Raw genomic sequence first — 25,560 nt, forward strand, 5'->3', positions numbered from 1 at the left:
AATAGATTGTATATAAATTATAAAAAAAAAACATAGTTAGGTCGGGTAATATATAAATCTAGAATAATTTTAATAAATAAATTTTAAATATTATATAGGAACGAAAAAATACTTCATGTAATACATCATTTGGACCCGAGCCACATTAATTAAGAGTCATCTTTAATAATATCGTTCACAGAATTTTGCATACATCGTATCTATAGTCATAAATTCATAATTCACCTTGTAAGTAAATCAAGATTTGGAACTGTTATTGGAAAGGCGTTACTTCATGTACCAATTTGATATATAATTTGTATCAAAACTATTTGTGCAAAGTTATTTTAAAAAAAACACATACGTAGGCAAATTCTTGAAAGCAAGATTCATATCATATATGTTTTCGAAGGTAGTCACAACCAAGTTTCAATAAATCTGGCTAGCAGATAATAGTTAGGAATAGTGGTGGCAAGATGAACAAAAAATAATAATTATTTATCCATATTATTTACTAAAAAATGAGTAAGATAATAAACTTTTTAAAAGTGGGTCAAATATAAATAAGATCCATATTATCCACTTAAAAAATGGATAATCAATTGCAAAAACTCAAATTGGGGTTGTCTTAAGTTTGAGAGACTAGTAATTCTCCCAAAAGTAATTATATTGAAGAAGCCATGGATAATATGGATACCCATATTATCCGCCGGTTAATCCATTTTCTATCTGTATAAATATGGGTCAAGTCGGAGAATTTAATTTATCCGTTTTTTACATTATCCGTTTTCAATCCACCCATATCTGACCCGGACAACCCGTTTGCCACCCCTAGTTAGGAACGTCAAATTATCCCAGAATTAATTATTTCGGGATTATTATTGTCACGCCCCGAACTCGGGGAGCGCGATCGGCGCTCAACCGAGTAAACCTGGTTAAGCAAGCCTGTTGGATTTTATTCTACCCAAACTCATTCATGAAATAAGAGGAGATGTACTCCATTAATCAAACACTGAGAAAATTTCATTAACAACCCCAATTTTTCCAATTCCATTATTCAAAAGAGATTCATTTACGATTTCCAAAATATTACAAGTTCATAATTATAATGAAAAACATGTTTGCCAAATATCAGCATTTCTAGTTCAATTTCCCACATCAAAAACTACCCACAATCTGTCTACGGAGCCTCTACGTATGACAGAAGAATAGTATGAAAGTGCCGGCAACAAGGCTCCGGCTATACCTCAAGACACAAAGTGTAACATCAAGTGACATCGGGCCCGGAATAGAGTAGGGTTCACCAAAACCTGCTGAATAGGGAGTAACTGCTAACGAGGACCAAAGTTGTCCGCTGCTGAATCACCTGCATCCATTGAAGATGCAGCGCCCCCGACAAAAGGGACGTTAGTACTGTCGAATAGTACTAGTATGTATAGCTAAAAGTCCTCCTTCAAAATAGAATGTCCATATAAGAAAAAGCAATACATAGAAATAACAAGTCACAATCAACAATATCTAAATGTCCAGTGAAAACATAATAATTTTTAAAATACTGTCATGACCCAATTTCTCCCTCCGTGAACCATCGCGACGGCACCTAGTCTCTACGACTAGGTAAGCCTAACATTTTGCAAAAATAAAATAAAAATACGAACATTAACTACTGACAGTAACAAATATCTAATAAGCAACTGAATGCCACTTGACATATACAATTATCACCTCTGAAAATGTACAAAACAATTCCCAAAATTCGGAATACCATAAGTCACAAGCTACTAAGAAGTCTTAACTGTTCTATCATCATTTCCACAAAAAGAAGGAAAAATGAACATAGAGGGATAGCGGGGGACTCCGAGGATCTGCGGGCACGAGCAGATGTACCTTGAAGTCTCCAATAAGCAGCAGCGACTGCAACTAGTGATGAGGCTGGTAAGATGAACTTGGATCTGCGCACGAAAAATATGTGCAGAAAAGGGTGTGAGTACACCACAACGGTACCCACTAAGTGCCAAGCCTAACCTTGGTCGAGTAGTGACGAGATCAGGTCAGGACCCTACTGGTATAAATATAATGAAATAAGACAATAAAATATCGCAGTAAAATAAATACGGAAATCTAACAAGAATAGAATCAATGAAAGACAACAGCTCAGAACACAGTGATAACAACAGGGGATCTCCCAAGATATCGTCTCGTATTCCCAAACGTAAATGTGCAGGGAGATCTCCCGAAATACCGTTCTGTAGTCCCAAAATAAATATGCAAAACAGGAGAATCTCCCGAAATACCGTTCCATAGTCCCAAAGTAAATATGCAGTACATGGGGATCTCCCGGAATACCGTTCCGTAGTTCCAAAATAAATATGCAGCGCAACCAACCGAAGTAACAATTACAGCAAGAAATCCTACAGTTTAGACTAAGTTCAAGTCAAGGAAAGCATGAAATTTTACTAAACATGTTGCACAGATTTCAAATAGGCAGTTAAACAATGTAGGCATGCTATTCTAGTCTAAACAAGATAGTTACATATGCTAGTGTGTTTCAAATAAGGAGAAAACAAGTTATGACTTAGTGAAAAATAGAGTTTTACAATAAATAGCATGTGTACGTACTCGTCACCTCACGTACACGACGCTCACATATCCAACAGTATCAAATTCTAAGGGGAGTTCCTCCACACAAGGTTAGGCAAGCTACTTACCTCGAACCAAGCTCAAATCAATCTGTCACAATGCTCTTTCCACAAATATCTGACTTCGAATGGCTCAAATCTAGCCAAAATCAATTACATAACATAAATATAGCTACAAGAAACTAATCTATCTAACGAAATCATAGCTAAGGCAAGAAATTAGAAAAACGCCCAAAAAGCCTCCTCGGGCCCATGTCTCGGAATCGAGTAAAAGTCACAAACAATGAACACCCATTCACTCATGAGTCTAACCATACCAAATTCACTCAAATCCAATACCAAAATCTCGATCAAAATCCCAAAATTGGGCCTAAGAACTTTTCTCAAATTTTTCCCTATTTCCACCCCAAATCCGAAATTAAATGATGAAATCAAGAATAGATTAGTAGGATTTAATCATAAAGGAGTTAGGAATTATTACCCAATATCTTCCTCCGAAAATCTCACCAAATTTCGCCTTTTACCGAGCTCTCAATCAAAATTTGTGATATGAATCTAAACCCTCATTTTTTAACTTTAAATTCTGCCCAGTGGTTCCTTAATTGCGATCGCGAAGAACAACTTCGCTCCCTCAGAAATTTACTCTATGAGAACGCATAACACCTCACGCAAACGCGATGCACTAGCTGCTCACACCTACGCGATCGCAATAGTGCTCACGCGACCGCGAAGAGTAACACTCAAACTCCACTGCTGCCTCACTTCTTCGTCGCGAACGCGGCCTAGCCCACGCGTTCGCGGTGCACTGCCTCATAACCTTAAGTGATTGCGTCTTCAGCTTCGCGAACGTGAAGAGCAATTTTAGCTGACCTCTCAGATGACCTACGCGATCGCGAGATCTCCCTCGCGAACACGATTAAGAAAAATATGTGCAATAACACCAGAAAATCTGCCAACTCCCTAAGTCCAAAAATGACCTATTGAGCATCCGAAATATGCCTGAGGCCCCCGAGACCTCAACCAAACATACCAACCAAATCCTAAAATACCATACGAACTTAGTCGAGCCTTCAAATCACGTCAAACAACATAAAAATACGGATTATGTACTGATTCAAGCCTAATGAACTTTAAAATTTCTAAATTCTACAAACGACGTCGAAACATATCAAATCTCATCCGAATGACCTCAAATTTTGCACACAAGTCACATACAACACTATGGACCTACTCCAACTTTCGGAATCGGAATACAACCCCGATATCAAAATTTTCACTACCGGTCCAAATCTCCAAAAATTCGACTTTCGCCATTTCAAGCCTAAATAAGCCACGGACCTCCAAAACACAATCTGGACACGCTCCTAAGTCCAAAATCACCCAATAGAGCTAACGGAACCGAAGAAACTCCATTATGGAGTCGTCTTCACACAATTCCGACTACGGTCAAAATCCTAAGACTTAAACTTTCATTTAGGGACTAAGTGTCCCAAATCACTCCAAAAACCAAAACGAAACCTCCCGGCAAGTCACAATAGCAGAAATAGATATGGGAGAAGCAGTTAATAGGGGATCAGGGCTATAACTTTAAAACGACCGGCCGAGTCGTTACAAATACGAACTTCATATACCATTTTTGATTGGGAGATCATTAGCACCGATATACCACCGTCTTTGTTAGCACGGAGTCCGATCATGCCCGATCGGCTAGTCCATCTCCCCACGGATAATGTGGTTTGACATATGATGCGAAATAAAGTTGTTACCAAGAGTAGTACCACCATGTGCACAACATGGAGTCCGATCTCCACCCGATCAGCTAGGCTGTCTTCCCACATATGCCGTGTGGGTTGACTTTTCAAATCCACAATTATCACCAATTTCATCCCAATTAAGGGGGAAAATATCACAATTTCATCCCAAATAAGGGGAATAATCACAATCGACCCCTACACCGGCACGTGTAGTTTCAAGTGTGGGCCTTATGACCCACCCTTCCTCGGTTTTGCTAATGATGCTCCCAAAAAATATTTTTGATTTGATTTGCACACATAGGTAATATAATTACAATTGTACTCACCTCAACATCTTTCACATGTATATATTCTCATTGGTATTTTCAGTCATTCATAACGACAATATTTCCTTGGCTCATTTGGCCATTCACAAGATTCTTTATTCCTGACACGATGGCCGTATTTCATATTCCACACTTTTACCTCTTTCAATTTCAAAGATCACCATCAAATATCAACATATAGAATATTTCAGCAATCATATACCTCAAATTCATTAGTAATAGAAACTTTAAACACAAAAGGTTTCTTCCCAAAGAATGGGGCATACCGACCAGTAATAGAAACACACATCAAAATCATACACAATCAATACACCATTTATTCTTGCAATACTCTTTCCAGAGATGACAATATACAATTTCAACGCCTAAGTATGTGAGAACTCGAGCCACATTGGATATATTTATAAAGTAAAGCTTTAGTTAAAATAGCCACTTATGGGCATGAATTGAGTACAAGAACTTTTAGGCAATTCTATTTTCGAAATCAATTTTAAACAGTTGAGTCGAGGCTCATTTCATATTCTTTATCGCATCCTCTCATTTTATTTGCAATACTAGCCACAATCATAATTTAAATTCTTGGCACGTTGGCCACACTCTATATCCCCTATTCACTTATTTCATTTTCAAGCATCTTTATAGATTATCAACAACAAGATATTTTCAATCAAGACTTTATGTACACATATGAGCAATTTGGAGTCTTAAGCACATCGAATTTTTTTCTCACCCAATTAGTATACTAGTTTTCATTTAAAACACGACTCAAAGTCATAACATTTTAATACGCAAATCATACTTTGAACATATATCTTTCGACATAAGGCTCATTCGGAATAGCCAAGTTTATAGGAGATAATCCGGAATATAGAAATTAGAAATCTTGAGCCATCCATACTTGAACTTACGGGAACATTATGGAATTAGATTCTAAGAGAGAAAGTTTAGCCAACATACCTCAAATTCATCTCTAAATGATACTACAACGATCAACTGCACTAAGCAACTTTAATCTACAATAACAACATCCAATGGAACCAATATTAGTAATAAATTTCATAGTTTAGGCCATTTAGGCATTTTATCAAACACCTAGTAGGCATGAATCTCTACATCTCTTACCCATAAAATTAGTTCATCCAACTACTACCATTTACCAACAATTTATCCCACCATCATTCTTAAACAATTCATAACTTCCAACATCACATACATGACCATCCATCCATACCCAACCAACAAAATTCCATCAAATAATCACCTTTCAATCTCTACAATGGTTATGTATTTAAATTGGGAACTTATGGCTTCCAATCACCATATCATAAGTTCAAATATGTAATTCATACCCATATTCCCATAATATATCCATACATGTAAGTCTAAGGGTGTAGGATTACCTTTTGGAAGAAATCTTGCAAAATCCTCCTTTGGGTTCTTGAAGATCTATGTATTTTATGGAGGATTGAGTTAGTTTTAGGATGAAATTGATGGAATCAAAACACAAAATTAGTAGGAATTACTCACCTTGAAGATGGGGGGAGTTGGGGGGTCTTAAGAGAGTGGAGGAAAACCCCAAAGTTCGGCCTAGAGAAATGGGGTAAAATGAACCCCGAATGAGTATATAGTGTTTTCTGGCGCCACAGGTGGCGTGGGGCCTGTGGCGCTAGTTCCAGAACCTCAAGATCCCCAGCGCCAGGGATAGCGCCCTACGCTACCCTAGGCGTTGACGATGGAAAAATATGGCATAACTCTCTCATACGATGTCCGAATTCGACGATTCTTTTTGCTATGGCTTCGTAATTTCAATACGGATCTAATGCTTCAATCGAAACTGAATTTGGAGCTCATTTGCTTAATGTGATACCACTTATACTCGAAGAAACGATGTCGTTGAAACACTTTTGATGTCCAAATAATGTGGTTCCACCCCATAAGTCTCCTTTGATACTCGAATACGTTATTCCCGAATAGTGTTATCGCACTTTAAAATATTAAATTATTAAAAAAATTTAACGGAGCCTTACAATTATCCCACCCTCCCATCGGGATAAATGCTCCCATTGGGATAAAATAACACTATCGCGATTTTATCTCAACCAAATATAAGATAAACTTACCTCAAATTTAATTCAGAGATTAATTATCCTTTATCCCGTAACAAACGAAACCTTGCCGTTACAATTGAGATATTATTAAAAAGGGCCTCATCCTTCTTTTCTCTCCGCTATTAGAAATGTTTTGCTAAATTAATATTTAAACTAAGTCAATAAAATATACTACTATAAATTATAGTACAGTTATTATGCCTAAACTTCTATCACAGACAAGGGCAGACTGACTTTTCATTAATTATTCTTCTTCATTTATTGGTGGAACATGTTTGCTTAGTCCTTTGAAATTTAATAATTATAATAGGAGTATCAGTTTGGGTTCTTTTAAGTATGGTTGAAAATTGAAATTTATGATTTGCATGTGAACCGATATCTGACATGCATTTCTGCATGTTCTTTCCTTTTCTATTTTTTCTTTTCTCTTATTGATTAAGGGAGAAGCAAATTATATACAAATAGTTAAAAAATCTAGAATATGTTTTTACATAATACATACTTATTGTTACACAACACTTCCTCCAAATTTAGAATATGTTTTTACATAATACATACTTATTGTTACATAATACATACTTTAAATTTGCTTTAAAATATTTGACACTACAGACTTAACTAGAGATAATACACAATAAAATGAAAAGATCATAATATTTGCTATAGTTGAAATTAATATTATATCGAATATAACTTTTATATATATATATATATATATATATATATATATATATATATATATATATATATATATATATATTATCTGTAGGTTCTTTTCTTATTTGATATATATGATGATAACATGTTGAGTTACATGATAATGGAATAATAGTCAACCCCATCATATTTAAGACTGAGATGTCGTTTTCGTTGTTATTGTGTAAAAACAATAAGCATTTATCCTTTTTTACGCACTTACCCTTGCTAGAATATTAATTACTTGAGACATTTGGAAAGGATAATGATAATTGAATACACTTATGATTAAGGGTGTGTTTGGTATTAAGTGGGTTTTTACTACATTTTCGGTGTTTATTTAGGTAGCACAAAATATTATTGGAAAATATATAATTTAGGCAAATACTATATGAGACGAAGTGGGTAAGGGCGGGGAGGGTCGTAAATCAGGGTCTAGGGACTGAAGTGGCAGTGGCGATATTAGGGGGAAAGAGGTGTGGGGTGGGCCCGGGTTAGGGGTGAGAGTGTGGGTAGGAGGGGGAGGATGGGGTGAGAGTGAAGAATAGGACGAGGAAGGTTGAAAATGCGTTTTAGTAAATATTTTCAGTAGAAATGACACCGCATAACCACTCTATAGGGCTGTTATTTAGGAATTAGTCAGTGCGTCCTGAATTTTAGTTTTTCAGTACAATTTTGGGATCTGAATTGTCCTGAAGTTCATATTTTTAGTTTAAAATTTTTAGAACAAAATAAGAGCTAATTAATTTCTAAATAACATCCATGATAATGACTGTGTGCACTTGCCCCCCCAAAAACAATTTCGTACCAAACACACCCTAAGACTATAATAGTCTTTTAAAATGTCTTTCGTGCCATATAATAGACGGGAGATAATTCAATAGTTTATGACCATTATTTATTAAAATTAAATGTGCTTTGGCATGGGACCCACCATCATCCACTTGATCCAATCTTTCGAGCTAAACGAAGCTCCCAAAGTCACACTCCAACTCAGACTCAGAAAAGGGTCTAAAAAAACCGGATTTTTCTCAATTCACATGCAAACCCATCAAAAATTTCACATATAACATATGCAAGGTTGAATCTTTTGGGAAATTGAGATAATGGGTATGCTTCAAATTGGGAGTTTTCTTAATTGGGAATATGAATCTTACCCTGCATATGAAGATTTCGCTGTTCTTCCATTGTTTGCCTTCTTCTTTCCCACTGTCAGATTCTTGCTTGATAGATTTGTTTTTGAGGTAACTTTCCTTTTCTAAAAGTTTGTTCTTTTCTGGTAGATTTTGTTCAATGATTCAGTATTGAAACTTGTGGATGTTTGGCATTTTTGTGAATTTTTTGGTTGTTTTTTTAGATGTGGTTTTGTTAGTTTTGATGATTTTGGTATGGATGAATCTAAATGTAAATTGTAGGATCTCTATGTTAGTAACTTGGTCTTTATGTAAGTGGAGAAGGGTAGTGGGGAAGCCAAGATTTGAAATTTATGGGTTCATAATTCTAGAAAGTTACTTGTTTCTAAATTAATAATATATACATATTAAATGAAAATTTTAAGATAAATACAGAGCATGGACCAAGGTTACTAGGCTCGGCCGAACCCGTACCTTGGTCTCTAGCTCCGCCCACGGGGATGGGTCCATTATCCACTAAGTTTCAAATTGTGCGCCACTGGCGTTGGGGGATTTCTGGGTTATAAAAAAAAAGAAGAGAAAATTGGTCTTTTGAGTGAGTTGAAGTTTTTAGCTATTCGGTTAAAACTGCTAGTTCTAGAAGCAAAAGTCATATCCTTGGCAAGTGCATGTAACAAAATAGGATGATGAGATTCATGAGAATGAGTGTTTTGATTGGTTAAAGGTTCTAAGCACCCATTAAAATCGTTTAAGAAAAATCTCTACGATTTCCTTCCATCTCCTAAGTCATGGTGGGCAGAGTTACCTGCTACCTGCGCTGCTAGAGATAGCAGGTACCTGGTGGAATAGTCGAGATGCGCGCAAGTTGGCCGCTATTACCATTGTCATAAAGAAAATGTGCACATTAAATTGGTTAATCAATCTTGAAGTAGGAGAAGAACTCACATTCCTGGGGTATCGTTTGCTTATGTGTAGAGTAGGGGAGTATACTTTGGTTACCATTGATGCAGTTGTTGCGATGCTTATTGTGATATTATCATATAGAGCTTTACTTGCTTAATTTTTAGTTAAAGTATTTGCAATAGAAGTAAAAACTATAATTGTGCTCAAAATGATGCAGATTCCCTTTTCCTTTCTATATTTCCTTTTCTTGTCTAGCAAATAAAGCAGCTGGCACAAATATATTGCAATTAAATATTGCCATGTTACTTGGACAATTTTAGCTAAAGGGATGTTAAGATATTAATGCGGTTAGGAGGAAAGAAGTAAGCAAATTATAGATATTGAATATACAATTCCTGTACACCACCAATAACAACAATTACAACTACACCTCGATCACAAGCACGTTGGGGTCGGCTATATGAATTTTCACTAACTTTGTCGCTTCATTTAAGCTCATCTCAGTCCGATATTATACAGAATTAAAATAAAAAATAAAAATAAAAATAGAAAGATTCAGTTCCTATAGGGAACAGAAAAGGATTAAAATGGTCTGCACTTAATAAAAAGCTTTTCTGATTCACCAATTGAAAGAAGCTATGCTTTAAAAGAAGAGGCAGACTGACTAGAAATGATAGAGGCACGAAGCAGTTGATGAAACTGAGGCATATTTTCTCTAAAGAGACGTGAATAGTTGTGTTTTAGAGTCATCAAGTTTGAGGCGAACTGGAAAACTTAATCATGTAAAGTCTGACTCTTGCTATATCCTTTTCTAATTTTCCTCCTTTCAATTTCCTCTAGTCTTCACTTGGAATTTCTTTTCTATAGAATCATGTGATGCTGCTTCTAGAATAGGTAGTACCTCTCCACTTCTTTCTACATGAATTGTTCTTCTTGATGATCTCCTTTTCGACATGGAATTTATGTACATATTGCAGAAAGTGGCCAGAAGGTTAATATTTGGGAAAGGACAAGAAAGGATAGAAAATGAGACTGATGATCGGAGGAAAAAGATACGGAAATTCAAGGAATCAGCATGGAAATGTATATATTTTCTCTCTGCGGAAGTTTTTGCACTTGTGGTGACATACAATGAGCCTTGGTTGACAGAAACCAAATACTTTTGGGTAGGGCCCGGTGATCAGGTCTGGCCTGACCAGATGTACAAGTAAGACTTCTTCTATTTGCTTCTTAGCTTCTGTCCTTTGTGTTTTCTTCAGTGTTGCATTTGAAGGGGGGTGGTTGAGGATGAGGTGGTGACTGCTAAAATTTTGAGAAATAAGTGGTAAAGTTTGCAGGCAAGAGTAACTGGTTTGTTTCAGATAGAACATCCTATATATTTTCTGGGAAATAATTGTGGTTCTTGCAGACAGAAGCTACTGGTTTATGGCCTCTTTTTCCATAAATCATAGTAACATTTTCAAAAGCTAGAGCTGATGAATTTTAGTTTAGCTTACATGGTTTTGATATATATCTCTGCCTATCTGAGTGACTCTCTTGTGTAAATTTAGGTCCAAACTGAAGGCACTTTACATGTATAGTGGCGGGTTCTATGCATACTCCATATTTGCGCTAATATTTTGGGAGACAAGACGCTCTGACTTTGGAGTTTCGATGAGTCATCACGTTGCCACTGCGATTCTTATCGCCTTTTCCTATATATCCAGGTGTGTTTCTGTGGAGGTGAGCTTATAGCTTTAAATAAAAGGTAATTTTATTTGCTGAGATTGTGCGGGTATAAGTCTATCTTTTGCAAAAGGACAGAAATTTTCAGGGCATTCAACTTCTTGGAGCCAAACACGATCGAAGCAGGGGGCTTATGTGTTATTAGTTTAAAATTCTTACTGGAAGCAGATGCATGTTAAAAACATTACAGCAACTAGTTTCCCATATCAGATACAGAGAAGTAAAAATCCAAATTCAACGACGATATTGAACGTGTAAAAAAATGTCAGGCACATGGATTTTGTAAATTATGTTCAAATTTTCGTGCTTCTCATGGAGTTATTTGATTTAGGGGATCTTCTAGAATGCAGATTATGGGTTAGTTCTTGTCTTTGTCCATATTTTGATTATTTTGAGATAAAAAGTAGATATAAACTACTTCCCGGGTATTTTGTCTAGTAAGAGTGCAACATATATTGTGTGATTAGGCACGTCATGAGCAGTGCTGTGAAGAGTGTGAGGCGAGGAAAAGCGACAACCCCCTTTTCGCTTAAAGCGAGAAGCGAAGCGCTCTCTTTTTTGAAGTGAAGCTGAATTTTAAAAAAAAATATTAAAATAAATACTGCATAGACAACACATGTAACTGTAACATTGTAAGCAAATGTTCAATATTTCAGTGTAAAAACTAAAGAGTAGCATCAATTAAAGCACAAAATGAGCATCCTATTCTTCTACAAGATTGTCAAATTCTTGTATTCCACTATCATTATTATATTGCTTGTCATCTTCTTCAACTTCTTCTTCTTTATCAACTAGGGACAAAGTAGCTGCTTCTTTTCCCTTCCTCTTCCTCTGTGAAATTGAAGTTGAGGTACTCCCCCTCAAACCATAAATCCTCTCCCCAATTCCATGCGCCTCCGCAACATCACCCCAAGTGAAATAAGAAGTTTCCTCAAATACTTCTTCATCTGCATTATCTTTCGGGACTCCAGTTAGCCATTCATTAGCATCATCGATGTTGTCCAAACTAATTGAATCAATTACATTGCGAGCGTTGTAACGACGCCTCAATGTTCTATTGTACTTAATGAAAACTAGATCATTGAGACCCTTCAAGGTTAGTTTGTTCCTCTTTTTTGTATGAATCTGCAAATAATAAGTAATTAGTAAGATTAGGACAATTGAGATATAATTTAATTATCTCAATATACTAAATCTTTCTTCTTAGTTCTTACATGTTCAAACACGCTCCAATTCCTTTCACACCCGGATGCGCTACATGTTAGACTTAGAACCTTGATGGCAAACTTTTGTAATTCTGGAGTGGAATGGCGATATTGCTTCCACCATTCAACTGTAGAAGTAGAACAAATATTCAAAACATAATATTGATAAAGAAATAACTTATTAACTATAAAGCAACATATAAGCACTCGCTCACCTGGTGACTTCATCTTTCTTTGTCTAATTGCTATGTTTTTCCAAAAAGTTGCTCGGCATTCCTATAAGTACTAAATTGCTCTGTTATTTTATCTTGCACGGATAAATCAGGTATCAACTTCTCAATACATTCAATGTATCCCTTTCACAATTCTTCATCTCCAAGAATCCTCTCTTCATTGTCATAAAACAGTTCCGGGTTCAAAACAAGTCCAGCTGCATGCAAAGGGCGATGAATCTGACCGTCCCACCTTTTATCTATGATCTCAAAGACTCTTTTGTATTTTCTTTGATCACTAAAAGAGTCTTGAATTGCCTCATTTGCCCTATCCATTGCTTCGTAAAGGTAGCCCATTGGTGGCCTTTGCTCCTCATCCACCAAACGAAGCACTTTAACTAAAGGGCCACCAATCTTCAATGCATGAACCACATTGTTCTAGAATGTAGTAGAAAGTATAATATCTGCAGATTCTTTCCCTCGAGCTTCCCTTCCATAGGCACTGTTAGTGTACTCATCTGAAACAAACAACTTCTTCAAATTGCTTTTTTGCTCACACATCCTATGCAAAGTCAAGAAAGCGGTAGCAAATCTTGTCTTTGCAGGTTTCACCAAGCTTCTTTGTTTAGTGAATCTCTTCATCATATTCAACAACAAAAACCTTTGAACAATATAGGAATGCACTCCAATTGCTTGATTAAAGACTGAACTGAAGGGTCTCTCCTTGAAAATGTCACCGTAGATCAAATTAATGCAATGTGCTTCACACAAAGTTCAATAAATATACGAGTACCCTACAGACATCAAATCACCAGCTTTAACATTTTCACTGGCATTGTCCGTGACAACTTGAGCAACATTTTCTGCTCCAATAGAGTCTATTGTACTCTTGAACAAGGAGTACATTTTGGTTGAATCAGTAGAAGAGTCGCTTGCATCAACGGACTCAAGAAACAAGCTTCCCTTAGGAGAATTCACCAAGATATTGATGATCATTTTTTCATTTCTTGCCGTCCACTTATCCATCATAATGGAACAACCAAACTTGTTCCATTCTACTTTGTGCTCATCCACGATTTTGTTAGTCTCTTCCACTTCTTTTTTTCGATATGGACCTCTAACTTCATGATAAGTTGGAGGCTTCATTCCTGGACCATATTGGCATACGGCCTTAATAAAAGCAGAAAAGTGTCTGTATAATTAACACAATTAAAAGGAAAACCTGCATCATACATCCACCGCGCAAACATTGTAACTGCACGATCCCTCAAAATCGCTTTGGCAGCAATTTAAAGATTAACACTTTTTCCTCCCTTATCTTTTGCTGGAAATAACAATCCATAGGACCTTTGGTCTTGCCAGTGGATCCACAACTAGAAGACATTGTTTGCATCCTTCCCCGTTTTTGTGATTTTGATGGAAGCGACGAAGCTTCGTCACCTTCTTCTATTTCATCATCGTCATCATCAAGATTATACAGTTCTTGTTCATGAAGCATTTGAGTCTTTAACTCTTTTTTTTTTTGAAGGAATGCTTTCAATTCTTCCTTCACATGCGACGGAACTTTAGGACAAGATGCGACATTTGGATCACCACCGATTAGATGCGCTTTTTGACGATAGATTCCCCTATTTGAAATCTTGTCACAAAAAAAGACATCTAATTGTCATCTTGTTGGTCTCGCTAACTCTTGCAGAATAAGCCCAAGCCGGGCCTTTCCTATCTTCTTTTGGTGCCATTAAAAGAACAACTACATAACATATAAGAAAGGCAATAAGAAATATGAATAAAGAATATAAAAATAAGAGGAAGGGCAGTATACCATTCCAGTAAAAAATGGGCAGCATTTCAAACGAAAAGAAAAAAATGGGCAGCATTCCAGAAGAGAAGAATGAGACAGAAGAACTGAAGGGGAAAAAAGAATTCGCCAGCATTTTGTTGCTATTTGGACGCTGACAACAGTGCAAGAAAATGAAAAAGAAGAAGAGAAGAATGAGACAGAAGAACTGAAGGGGAAAAAAGAATTCGCCAGCATTTTGTTGCTATTTGGGCGCTGACAACAGTGAAAGAAGAAGAAGAAGAAGAAGAAGAGAAGAAGTAGAAGAAGAGGAAGAAGGAGGAGGAGGAGGAGGACTCTGTTGCGTTGCCTCTTTTTTTCTCTGTTATGCTGCTGGTCGATATGTTTTAAAAAAAGAACATCTTTTTTAATTAAATAGGTTGGCAGCCCTTTAAAACAGAGAAGCGCTCGCTTCTTCCGCATCGCTTCGCATCATCGCTTCTCGCTTTTTAGTGGGAAGCGTACCTGCTACGCTTCAGATCGCCTCGCTTCGCTTCTCGCTTTAAGCGAGGAAGCGCCCGCTTTTCACAACACTGGTCATGAGTTTGAACCGTGCCACATACAAGAGCCTAATATTTAAGTGGACAACGGTAGATGGACGAGCTCATTATCCGTCGATTTTCGAACTGTGCGCCACTAGCCCTCCGGCATTTCACGGTTATAAAAAAAGTAGATAGAAACCAAGATCCTTGTGGTGTAAAGCAATAGGTTAATGTTGGGACATATTTATAATAGATAGGCAGATGATAGGAAAGTAGTTTCAATGCAACCTAGCATCTCTGCCTACTTTTTTTTTATGTCGTATCCTCCTTTTTTTTTTGACCTTTCTGCTCTTATTAATATAATTTGTTTCCTTGCACGGAGAAAAAATACATGAACAAGAGTCTAAGGATTAAGGCAAACTGCCTGCAAGCAAATAAGTTTTGCACCTGTCTGTATGTTGGGATGGATTATTAAATCGGAATACTTACTTGGACAAGGAGTAGCTCAGTGGTAATTATTGAAGTGTCTAACCATCTCATCTAAAAGCTTAAGCTCTTAGAGAGAACACACGTTTATTTACTTAATTATGTCTTCAATACGCCCCCTCACATACGGGCTTTAATTCTATTTGAGGATAACATTTCAAAGTTTTAAGGGGAGAATAATTGGCATCCTAATCGACAAAGTGCAACAAAGAGGGAAGTGAGTAGTGGGGAGAAGAAGGGGGGTTAGTGAGACCAAATGCAATAAAAGAGGGACTTGGTGAGTTTGGAGGCAAGGTGATGAAATTAACAGGTGAGTTTGGGAGAGGATTGTGAATAAAGTATACGGAGCTCAAAATAGTTCATGGAATGTAAAGGGATAAATCACCCGAGCAAAAGGTTCATTATCAAGGTGGGGCTGAGGGAGGCAGGGAGCTAGGGGTAGAGTTGGTATGCATCGAAGATACAAGGATGATAGAGTAGGTATTCATCAATATGAGACAAAGATGGATGTACTTTTCAACCAGTTGTTAGAAGTGTGCAAGTGTGTGAAAGGAAGTCGGTCAAAATGAGATGATATCAGCTAGAGCAGATATATGATGAACGAGTACTAAAAATCTATGTTTACACTACTTGAGAATGTTGGCATTAAGGTTGGGTTAGTAAGATCGATGTTGAAAGGAAATTCTAGGATGAAATTGTTTTCATTACGTAAGGATGGGACATAATAAGAGAGTGCAGTAATAATTGGTACACATTTTTATCGACTTTTTGCAAGATAGCACCAAGTCATGTGAGTTTTTTTTTCTCCCTTTTGTTCATTTCCAGGACGGCTTCCCTCATTGCTAGCCAGAAAGAAAATCATAATTTTCTAATGGCTCGAGGAACACACACTAATGAATAATGAAAGTATATGTACATCCTCATCAATAGTCTGTGATCATTATGTCCTTACTATTTTCATATGTCCTGATCCGTTAACGATCAAGTATGCATTTACGCTGGACTCTTCCACCCTATACCAAATAAGTTTTACACCTTTCAGACGAAGATCAACTAAGTGATGGTTATTGAAGAACTCTTAAGGACCTCTCCATTATGCTAGTAAAGGAGACACATCCAAATCTTTCCTTCAAAAATATAATTGTATTAAAGCCTTCTCCGAATACCCAAGAGCATAGATGTGACTCCACCGACACTCATGCTAACAATTTTGGAAGAAAGGAGTCATATAGCTTTTGTATATATATCGTTCATCTTTTTTCTTATGTTGAAAAGCTTTTCGAGCACCTGTGATTCCGATTAGTGTAGATGACGCTGCAATATGTAGAGTGCCATATTTTGTTTTGATTCCCTATTTTTTGATGAAGCACATATGGTTTACTTCCATTTATATCAAGACATATCATATCATACTATATTATAAGTAGGAAGCCCCAAAGTAGAAACTTGAATTACCAAAATACCCATCAAAAATTGAATGACCATTATACCCTTCAAACAAACGTTATTTCTATTACACTTTTGTACAAAAATGTAAAAGTACATTTTAATAAATTTATTAATTTATGAACATCTTTTCACATACAAAAGCTGGAATTTAGATTGTTGAAATCTTTAGCAGCCTTATTTGATTTTGTTGTTATATTTTTGTTATAAAATGATTGGTTGGCTTTTGTGTTATTCTAGTGGTTTGAGTGGTGGTAATTTGTTAATAGTATCTAATAAGCGGGACACTTTGCAAGCAGAAGAAGATCCGTGTAAAAATAAAAATTGAATTGATGACTGTATACAAAAAAATTATATAACATGATACATGAATAGTAAATGTTTATAGTACTATGTATTTTGTTTTTTTGAGGTTGCTTACAATTTTATAAAAAGAACAGCACAAAGACTGTGCAGTTAGAAGTGACAAGATACATACTCCAAGAAAAAACAAAAGATAAGAATCCCCCTAAAACAAGAACTTACAAAAGATTCTATGATAACAAAAACTTACGGGGCATTCTTTACTCCAAAAAAAAAAATAGTACTAAGCAGTTCATTTTTATTCTCTGGATGGAGTTCCTTTCGCCCACAAGAGGTTGAGAGATCCAATATACATAGTAATTGTTAATATTGCACAAACATGATTGCAGATTCCAGAACTTATAAGCTTTCTTGTTAATTTATACTAATTAATATGGGATTGCACGTGTTCGAGAACTAGTTTACTTATAAGAGGAATTGTCAAAAAGTTATAGTACAAATTATTCTTCATTTTTTATAGCAAATGTGTTCTTCTACTTACAAGGTTGATGCTCTTTGGACAACTGTCTCAATAATGTGAAGTTGAATTTTAATTGCCTTGATGATTCATGTTCAAAATATTTTGTGGTGGAGAAGAATCACAAAAGCAATAAAGATTTTTGAGGTTTCTAAGGGACGAATTACAAACTGTGAACAACTGAATTTAACGATGCCATCAATATGTAAAGCTATGAATACTGTGCTATCATAAAGATAAGTTATCAGCATGTAACATTATTGGCTTTCTGTTTTTATTATTTGCAGGTTTGCACGTGTCGGTTCAGTAGTTTTAGCCCTTCATGATGCCAGTGATATATTCCTCGAAATCGGAAAGATGTCCAAATACAGTGGTGCTGAAGCTCTTGCTAGCTTTTCATTTATTCTTTTTGTTTTATCCTGGATTGTACTTCGCCTCACATACTTCCCGTTCTGGGTTCTTTGGAGTACCAGGTGAATCATAGGTGCTTTTTTTCCTACTTTCAAAGAAACTGCTTTCTGTTTTCTTGGCGAACCCTTCATTTCTTGATTTAACCTTCTTAAAAAAGCACCATCTTATATGTTATTCACTGCCTTAAGTTACAATTTGCATTATCATTTGTTGATGATGGAGTTCAAATTAATATAATTCTTTATGCTTTATATCAGCTTTCCCTGCATTGCTTTACGCGCCGGCAGCTAAGTAAGCTGTGTATCAGTGCTCAGTTCTTAATTCAGAGGATTTAATATGGTCAACTAGTTTAGCATTATGGAGTTGTTGATAGATTGATATTAACGCTTAGTTCTCTTTTGAAAACTTCATTTGTGTTTTCTGCAGAAATATGAACTTACCAGTTATTGTTACCCTTTTCGTGAGAAATAGTTGTGTACGAGATATATGTGAAAGTTCTTTTATTTTTCTGTTAATGCAGTTATGAAGTTCTCCAGACTTTGGATAAGGAGAAACACAAAGTGGATGGACCAATCTATTATTATATCTTCAATTCTCTTCTATTTTGCTTGATGGTTCTTCATATATATTGGTGGGTGTTGATATACCGGATGCTTGTTAAACAAATACAAGCAAGGGGCCAACTGAGTGAGGACGTTCGTTCTGGTAAGTTTAAGAGCCACATGCTTATCTTGAACATCTTGATCTTACATTGTTCACTGCAAATCATGGCTAAAGTAAAGCCATAGCTTAAATTTTATTTCAAGTATTTGCTCCTTGCATGGTGAAAGAGACAGGAAAGTGCAAATGTAACGTTTCCATGCATTTCACTTATTGGTCGAGGGATAGAAATGTAGTTTTGTCCAATTCAGCAATTAGCTTGTGGATATTTTTTTCCTACCTCAAAACATCTACAGTTTCTCTCTGTCCAAACTTTGGAGTCCAAATATGAAATTTTATGATGTTTTTATGTTTTATTTTATGTGAAATAATAAGGTGATGTTTTCATGTTTTTACGGATTAAAGATGATGAAGCGGTTGTAAAGTTGTTTGTGCCCTGCTTTTCTGATCGAAAATTGACATAATAAAGATAATAAGAGTAGAGGAATATGGGATCTAGAACATGCGAGGAAATCAAGTTCTCATTTTCATCTCTTCCTCTTGAATTTCTGACCTAGTAGCACATTTCTAACAGTTCCCGGCATCACCTATGAACACCAAACATTTTCCACGCGCACCATAGTCTATATGCATTAGACAAAGGACTGCAGAGGATTGACGTCCTCTCCTACCTTTTGCACATAAAACACCATATGATCTGAACTCTCGTTCCTTTCTCATGTTCTCTGCATAAAATGGCTTCCCATGTTGCTACCCACACAAAAAATAATATCTGTCCCGGGGCCCTAGGAACCCAATTCATGTATGAGGAAACTCTATGTTTTCTCTCCTTAGAACTCACTATAGGAGGATTTCACTGTGAAAATGCTGTCCTTTGGTCCTTCCCATTTACACTGTTTGTGTCTGTGACTGAGAGATAAGGAATCTTGTTAGTTTTGTGTTTGGAACTTGACTCCTGATGATTTCCAGAACTCCATATAGACCCCTTCCTACTGACCCATAGACTCCCATAAAACCCCAGGCGCTTGTGCTACCCATGCTCTTAATAACTATGACAATGGTGAAATTTCCTTTGGTTATGTCGCAGAATTTATTTCCAATATGTACCTTCACGAAGTTAATCAAATTCTACGCAATGTTCCCAAGTGATCTCTACTATGTTGAGTTGCTTCATCTAAGGAGAATAAATTTTTTATCTACTTTTTAGAACACAATTCAAATAGGATCACTTGGTTTTTGTGCATAGCCTCAAATATCTTCTAGTCCATACCTCTATGTGCATCTATATAGTACTTTTGTTTTAATTAATGTTTATAAGAGTGTCAACACTTTTAGGATTAAAAACATGGAGTTACGAATTGGACTGTTTATACTGCTTCCACAAGCTGGGTTCGATGTGGGATTGTAGAAAACATGTTTGCGCACGTCCATGTCTGCAAAGTATAGAAACAGGAACTTCAAAAACTTATTCTGTCATTAATAAGCAGTGACACATTTCAAAGCTGTATATTCATTCTGGCCTGGCAGATGATACTAGCAATAACATCCCATACGAAGAAAAGAAGTATCCATTTTTTCAACATATGTTTATTCTAAGCCCTATATTTACCTGTGGACACTGACTTATTTTGCTTCTGTTGTTCACTTTCTAGAGCTCATAGCGAGTTTTCCTTGCTCTAGTGGTCAATGGTGTAAGGTCTTCCCATTAAAATGTTATTGGTCATAGCAGTTAAAGAAACTAAATGGCTCCTTCAGTGGAGCAAACTGTTTTTTCCCTATATTCAATTACGGTCCTTGATTGTGTTCTACCTCATGCAGATTCTGAAGATGAACATGAAGATTGACCGTGCCCTAAGACTTCTACTGATGTGATGTTCATGTGAAGGTAGTTGATCAATCTTAATTCATTTGGATGCTAAATTGGGAAAAAGATAAACAAGGATCACAATGATCAGTTTTTTATGAATTATATGGTATATATACAATACATGTACAATTTTAATCTATTAAAAAAAAGCGTATGTAATTGTTTATGTTCCTTCAACGCCATGAGAGGTTTTTGAGGACATTCCTGCTTTAACTAAAATCAGAATCGCTGTCCCTTTCGTTTTAATCGCAAATATGTTTTCAATAATTGCTGTGAAATTCTACATGTATGCTAAGTTCTTTGTGAAATAACTTTCACGTTGTGTTATTTTCTTGGCTATTTGAGCTCAGCTGATGAGGAGGAGTCTCTTCATTTACTTGTTTATGTTTGTTGTGCTTTTCTTTTGCAGAAAGGAAACAACCAAATGCTCTTATGAACTTGTCGATGAGCTGAGAAATTGATGCTTTGGCTCATGAAAGCTTGGGAGTAGTTGAAGGTAGGTTGAAGTAACTGCATTATGGAGCAGAAAGCTAATTGATCATTTGAAGTTAATTTAACTCACCATTTTCTGGTTATTGAAACTGGCTAAAGGACATTTTCGTTGTATTTCCTTTTTCTTTTTTGTAATTTTTTGGCACCAAGAATGTGCGTAATGACTTCTAATGTTAATATAGAAAGACTTGAAGTTGAGTTGATGTAAACTTATTCATGGAACTTCAGCAGCAGTTTCCAGTTGTGCTGGAAATCACATTTTATTCTTGCATGGTTTTAACAGAAACTCCATAGCGACAACAATAACAAACCCAGTGTGATCCCACAAGCAGAGGCGGATCCAGGAATTTAACTTTATGGGTTCAAGATTTAGACTCTAGGATATACCTCAAGGTACTATACAATAATAACCGAACGAAATACGAACAATGATATTTAATATATATGTAACAAGTACTGAACCATCTAACATAATATATATTCAATGAATATCACCATTATAATTGTACCCGACGGGTTGTCATGTTTTGAAAACGATCAATAATTGCATCATTAGGTACACTTTCAAATACTTCATCTTCTATATAACAAACTAAACAGTCATTCAAAAATTCATCACCAATTCTGCTACGCAAGTCATTTTTGATGTACTTCATTGAAGAAAAAGCTCTTAGCTCTTTCTACCGTTGCAGTAGCGACATGCAATATCAGACTTAACTTCACAAGCAAAAACACAAGTCTCCAAGTCTTGTACAAATCTGTTTCAACTAGTGTTTCTGAAAGATCTCCAAGTCCTTTCAAGTTAGAGAAATCATTGTCTTCTTCACAAAGAGAATATAGTTGTCAAGCTCGTAACTGAGATCTTCAAGCTTTGAACCACTAAACTCATGAGGATAAAGTGTAGCAAGTTTCATAGTTCTGTCTTTATCATAATTTGCAAAAGAATTATCCGGACTCAAACTAGCCATACCAAGAAGTAGATTACTATTCACCGCATCAAAACGACGGTTAAGCTCCGAAAGTTGCAAATCAATAACAGTATTAAAAACTCCGTCACGGAAATGATAAGCATATGTAACACTTGAACTCCTACGCTTTGGCTTTCCAAGATGATAGTTCTTATCCATTTCAGGGATCATAATATCATGCTTGGCACAAAATGAAGAGGCGCCATCTATCAAAGATTCCCATTTAGATTCTCTCATCACTTACAATTGCCTCTTGGCGAAACCAACAAGCTTCATAGCATTTACAATATCCTGATTTTTTCTTTGCAAAGCCATATTCGAATCATTTGTGATTGCTACTAATTTTAACATCAAATGCATCATATGCACAAACTCAAAAGATCTTATGTCATTCACTAGACTTTTTGCCACTGATCTCTCAAGATAATTTGCACCCTCACTTGCAAGAAACTCAAGTACATTAATGAATGACGAGAATAATGCAATAAAGTTACGCACTGTCTTAAAATGAGAACCCCATCGGGTATCACCTGGCCTTTAGAGTCCAAGATCTTGATTTAGTCCACTTCCTGTATGAACTTCACCAAGCACTTGTAGCTCCTCTAGTTTTTTTGCCCGATCCTCTCATAGCATATCCCTACGCTTAAAAGAACTTCCAACAATATTCAAGACATAAGCAACAATATCAAAAAATTGATCTACATCACAATATTTTTTTGCAACGGCTACAAGAGTCAATTGCAATTGATGGGCAAAGCAATGTATACAATATGCCGAAGGATTATCTTTCAGAATTAAAGTTTTAAGACCATTGATTTCTCCTTGCATGTTACTAGCTCCATCATAACCTTGTCCCCGTATTTGAGATGGACTCAATGAGTGCTCTAAAAGCAAATCATAGATTGCTTTTTGTAATGACGATGAAGTTATTTTTTTAACATGAACAATACTAAGGAATCACTCCATAAGTTTTTCCTCTTTGTTGACATACCGCAGAACAAGAGCCATTTGTTCCTTATGAGAGACGTCCTTAGATTCATCAACCAAAATTCCAAATTAATCTCCATTTAAATCTTCATCTATTGCTTTAATTATTTCTTTTGCACAAGCATTCACGATCTCTTTTTGGATATTTGGAGCAATCATCATGTTATTTTGTGGAGCACTTTGTAGCACAACTTTTTTCACTTCATCATCCCTATCTGCATACCATTGTAAGAGTTCTACAAAGTTTTCTCTTTTAGTAGAAGTTTCACCTTCATCGTGGCCCCGGAAAGACATTCCTTGTTTTAAAAGAAATCTTGCCACATCAATTGAAGCATTCAACCGAACTCGATAATCACTTTTAATTTTTTCAGACTGCTTGTCAAAAGAGGTTAGAATTGATTGTTCTTGATTAATTAAATCTTTCATCATCTTAAAACATCGATTGTGAAGACTATTCACCTCTCCAATATGTGCGTTAAGCCTTTCTGTAACTTTATTCCAAGCTCTAAAACTACTTTTTGTGAAAGAATCTTCAACTTTTCCATGTCCTCCATGCTCATTTTTAAACAAGTAACAACATAAGCAAAATGTTTCATCAACTTTAACATTATATTCTATGTCACGACCCATTTTCTGAACAAGTCGTGACCGACACCCGATCACTAAACATGACCGAGTGAACCATCTGCGCTTATCAAATCTATTATAACTTCAAACTTTATATGCAACAAAGGAAATACTTTAACCAAATACTTTTAATTAATTTAAATATCTAAAATAAACCAGCTCCAAAATTTATTCATAGTAACTACTGAAATATTGCAAAGTTATTATTTAAAACACCTAAATCTTAACCCACCGACTGTGTCTATGAAGCCTCTACTGATAAATTGACGCATTGTTCAGGACATGAGAGTTCCTGGCCAGTTCTCTAAGTAAACAAAGAAATAGCTAAATAATGATGACTCAAAGAAGTACTCTACGAACAAAAGCGGAGCTCACCAATAGCACTGGAAGTGAGAAAAGTCCTAACCCGTAGCCTGCTCGCCTGCAAAACCGGTTCCTACGTTGTATCACAGACCAACGTAGGTTCCCAAAAGAGAACATCAGTACCATCCATTGTACTTAGTGAGTCTCAATGACAGGGGACGGAACTTTAATAAAATATACATTACGATCAAAGATTCTAAAGGCATGAAAACTTAAAGCTTCTAAGAACAATTCTAAAACAATTGCATAATAGCAGTTTATGAATATTCTAAAAGAAATTCTTTTCTTTTTCTTTCTTATAAAAAAATACTTCACTTTATACTTCGGGAGTTCCATCTATCCTGACTTATTTCTGTCTTAGTCACCGTGTGATCGATATGGGTTCGATCCCAAACTGATCGAATAGGCCCAATCCACGAGATGCCACTCGCTTTATGGTTCTCAGCGCTCATGTATCATACCTTAGCTTGGCTAAGTAAATTCTCATCAACGAGACCCTCGGCTCGTGTGCTCCCTACTCTGGCACAAGTAGTTTCAGGAAGTCAACGCCTTGGTCAGGACCCTCGGCCTGGACGATGACCCTTTCTCAGAATAGAGGATACTCCCAAAAATCTTTTCTTCCTAAAATTCCTTCTTGTAACTTTTCAAGTCTAAATCTTGTTTGAAAGTGATTTATCAATATTCATAATAATATTCTTGAGTGTATATATAACATAAGCATGAAATAAAACTACACAAAATATTTTTAAAAGTTCTATCTAACTCTTGAAACTTTAACATGTAAGATCATGTAATAAAGCATAAAATATAAAAAATAGACGCTTATACTTCTCGAGTAAAATACATATGCTTGAACTAGAATATACTTAGTCAACATTACTCATTCGTTCCAATTAAGCACATGATGACTCGTTAAAGTATTTTATCAAATACTTTGTGGGCATATTTTTGTGAGTATAACCACTTTAGTAAAGGGTTATATCCACTCACCTCAAAACTCCTTAAGCCAATACGTAGGCCCAGTCCAATTTATACCCGTCAAACAATTGATTCTACAACAACCAGTATATTTGAATTAATTTCAAAATTTCACACCTAAACATCGAACTTATTGTTAATACAGAGGAAGAAGGGAATTAACTTTTCCAATTCTTACCTATTACTACTGCAGGATAATTGACAAGTAGGAAATTTTATATATCTGAGTTCAAGAATAAGTGAGTTGTGAAGAACCCTTTAATTTTTCGAGCAATTTCTGGCTGCCTCTGTTCGTATCCGTGCATCTGTGTTTCTTATTCTAAGCCTTTTTTTTTGGGTTTTTTTCGAATAAGGCTTCTGCCCTTTTGCCCTTATGAATGAGAAATACGTCCTTCTCATTCCAAGGCTTTTCGAATAAGGCTTCTGCCCTTGTTTTGCCTTTTTTGTCTCATTTGC

At 36.0% G+C, this 25,560-nt stretch overlaps 3 protein-coding genes across 3 annotated transcripts; 1 reads left to right on the plus strand and 2 right to left on the minus strand.

Moving 5' to 3' along the window:
• The first annotated feature begins 8,472 nt into the window (after nucleotides 1–8,472).
• LOC107832016 (ASC1-like protein) lies at nucleotides 8,473–21,390 on the plus strand. Its single transcript, XM_075248253.1, has 7 exons — nucleotides 8,473–8,746; nucleotides 10,516–10,745; nucleotides 11,089–11,244; nucleotides 18,039–18,224; nucleotides 18,683–18,867; nucleotides 20,641–20,707; nucleotides 21,099–21,390. Exons 1-6 carry the CDS (start codon nucleotides 8,609–8,611, stop codon nucleotides 20,664–20,666), a joined length of 921 nt encoding a protein of 306 aa, XP_075104354.1. The 5' UTR covers nucleotides 8,473–8,608; the 3' UTR covers nucleotides 20,667–20,707; nucleotides 21,099–21,390.
• A 588-nt stretch (nucleotides 21,391–21,978) lies between these two features.
• On the minus strand, nucleotides 21,979–22,386 carry LOC142178024 (uncharacterized). The gene has a single exon (XM_075247342.1). The coding sequence runs from the start codon at nucleotides 22,384–22,386 to the stop codon at nucleotides 21,979–21,981; it is 408 nt and encodes a 135-aa protein (XP_075103443.1).
• An 819-nt stretch (nucleotides 22,387–23,205) lies between these two features.
• Nucleotides 23,206–23,766, minus strand: LOC142178025 (uncharacterized). Its single transcript, XM_075247343.1, has one exon. It carries the CDS (start codon nucleotides 23,764–23,766, stop codon nucleotides 23,206–23,208), a length of 561 nt encoding a protein of 186 aa, XP_075103444.1.
• Nucleotides 23,767–25,560: the final 1,794 nt, after the last annotated feature.

This window comes from Nicotiana tabacum, chromosome 24 (assembly GCF_000715075.1).
Source record: "Nicotiana tabacum cultivar K326 chromosome 24, ASM71507v2, whole genome shotgun sequence".
In the NCBI taxonomy this organism is placed as follows: domain Eukaryota; kingdom Viridiplantae; phylum Streptophyta; class Magnoliopsida; order Solanales; family Solanaceae; genus Nicotiana; species Nicotiana tabacum.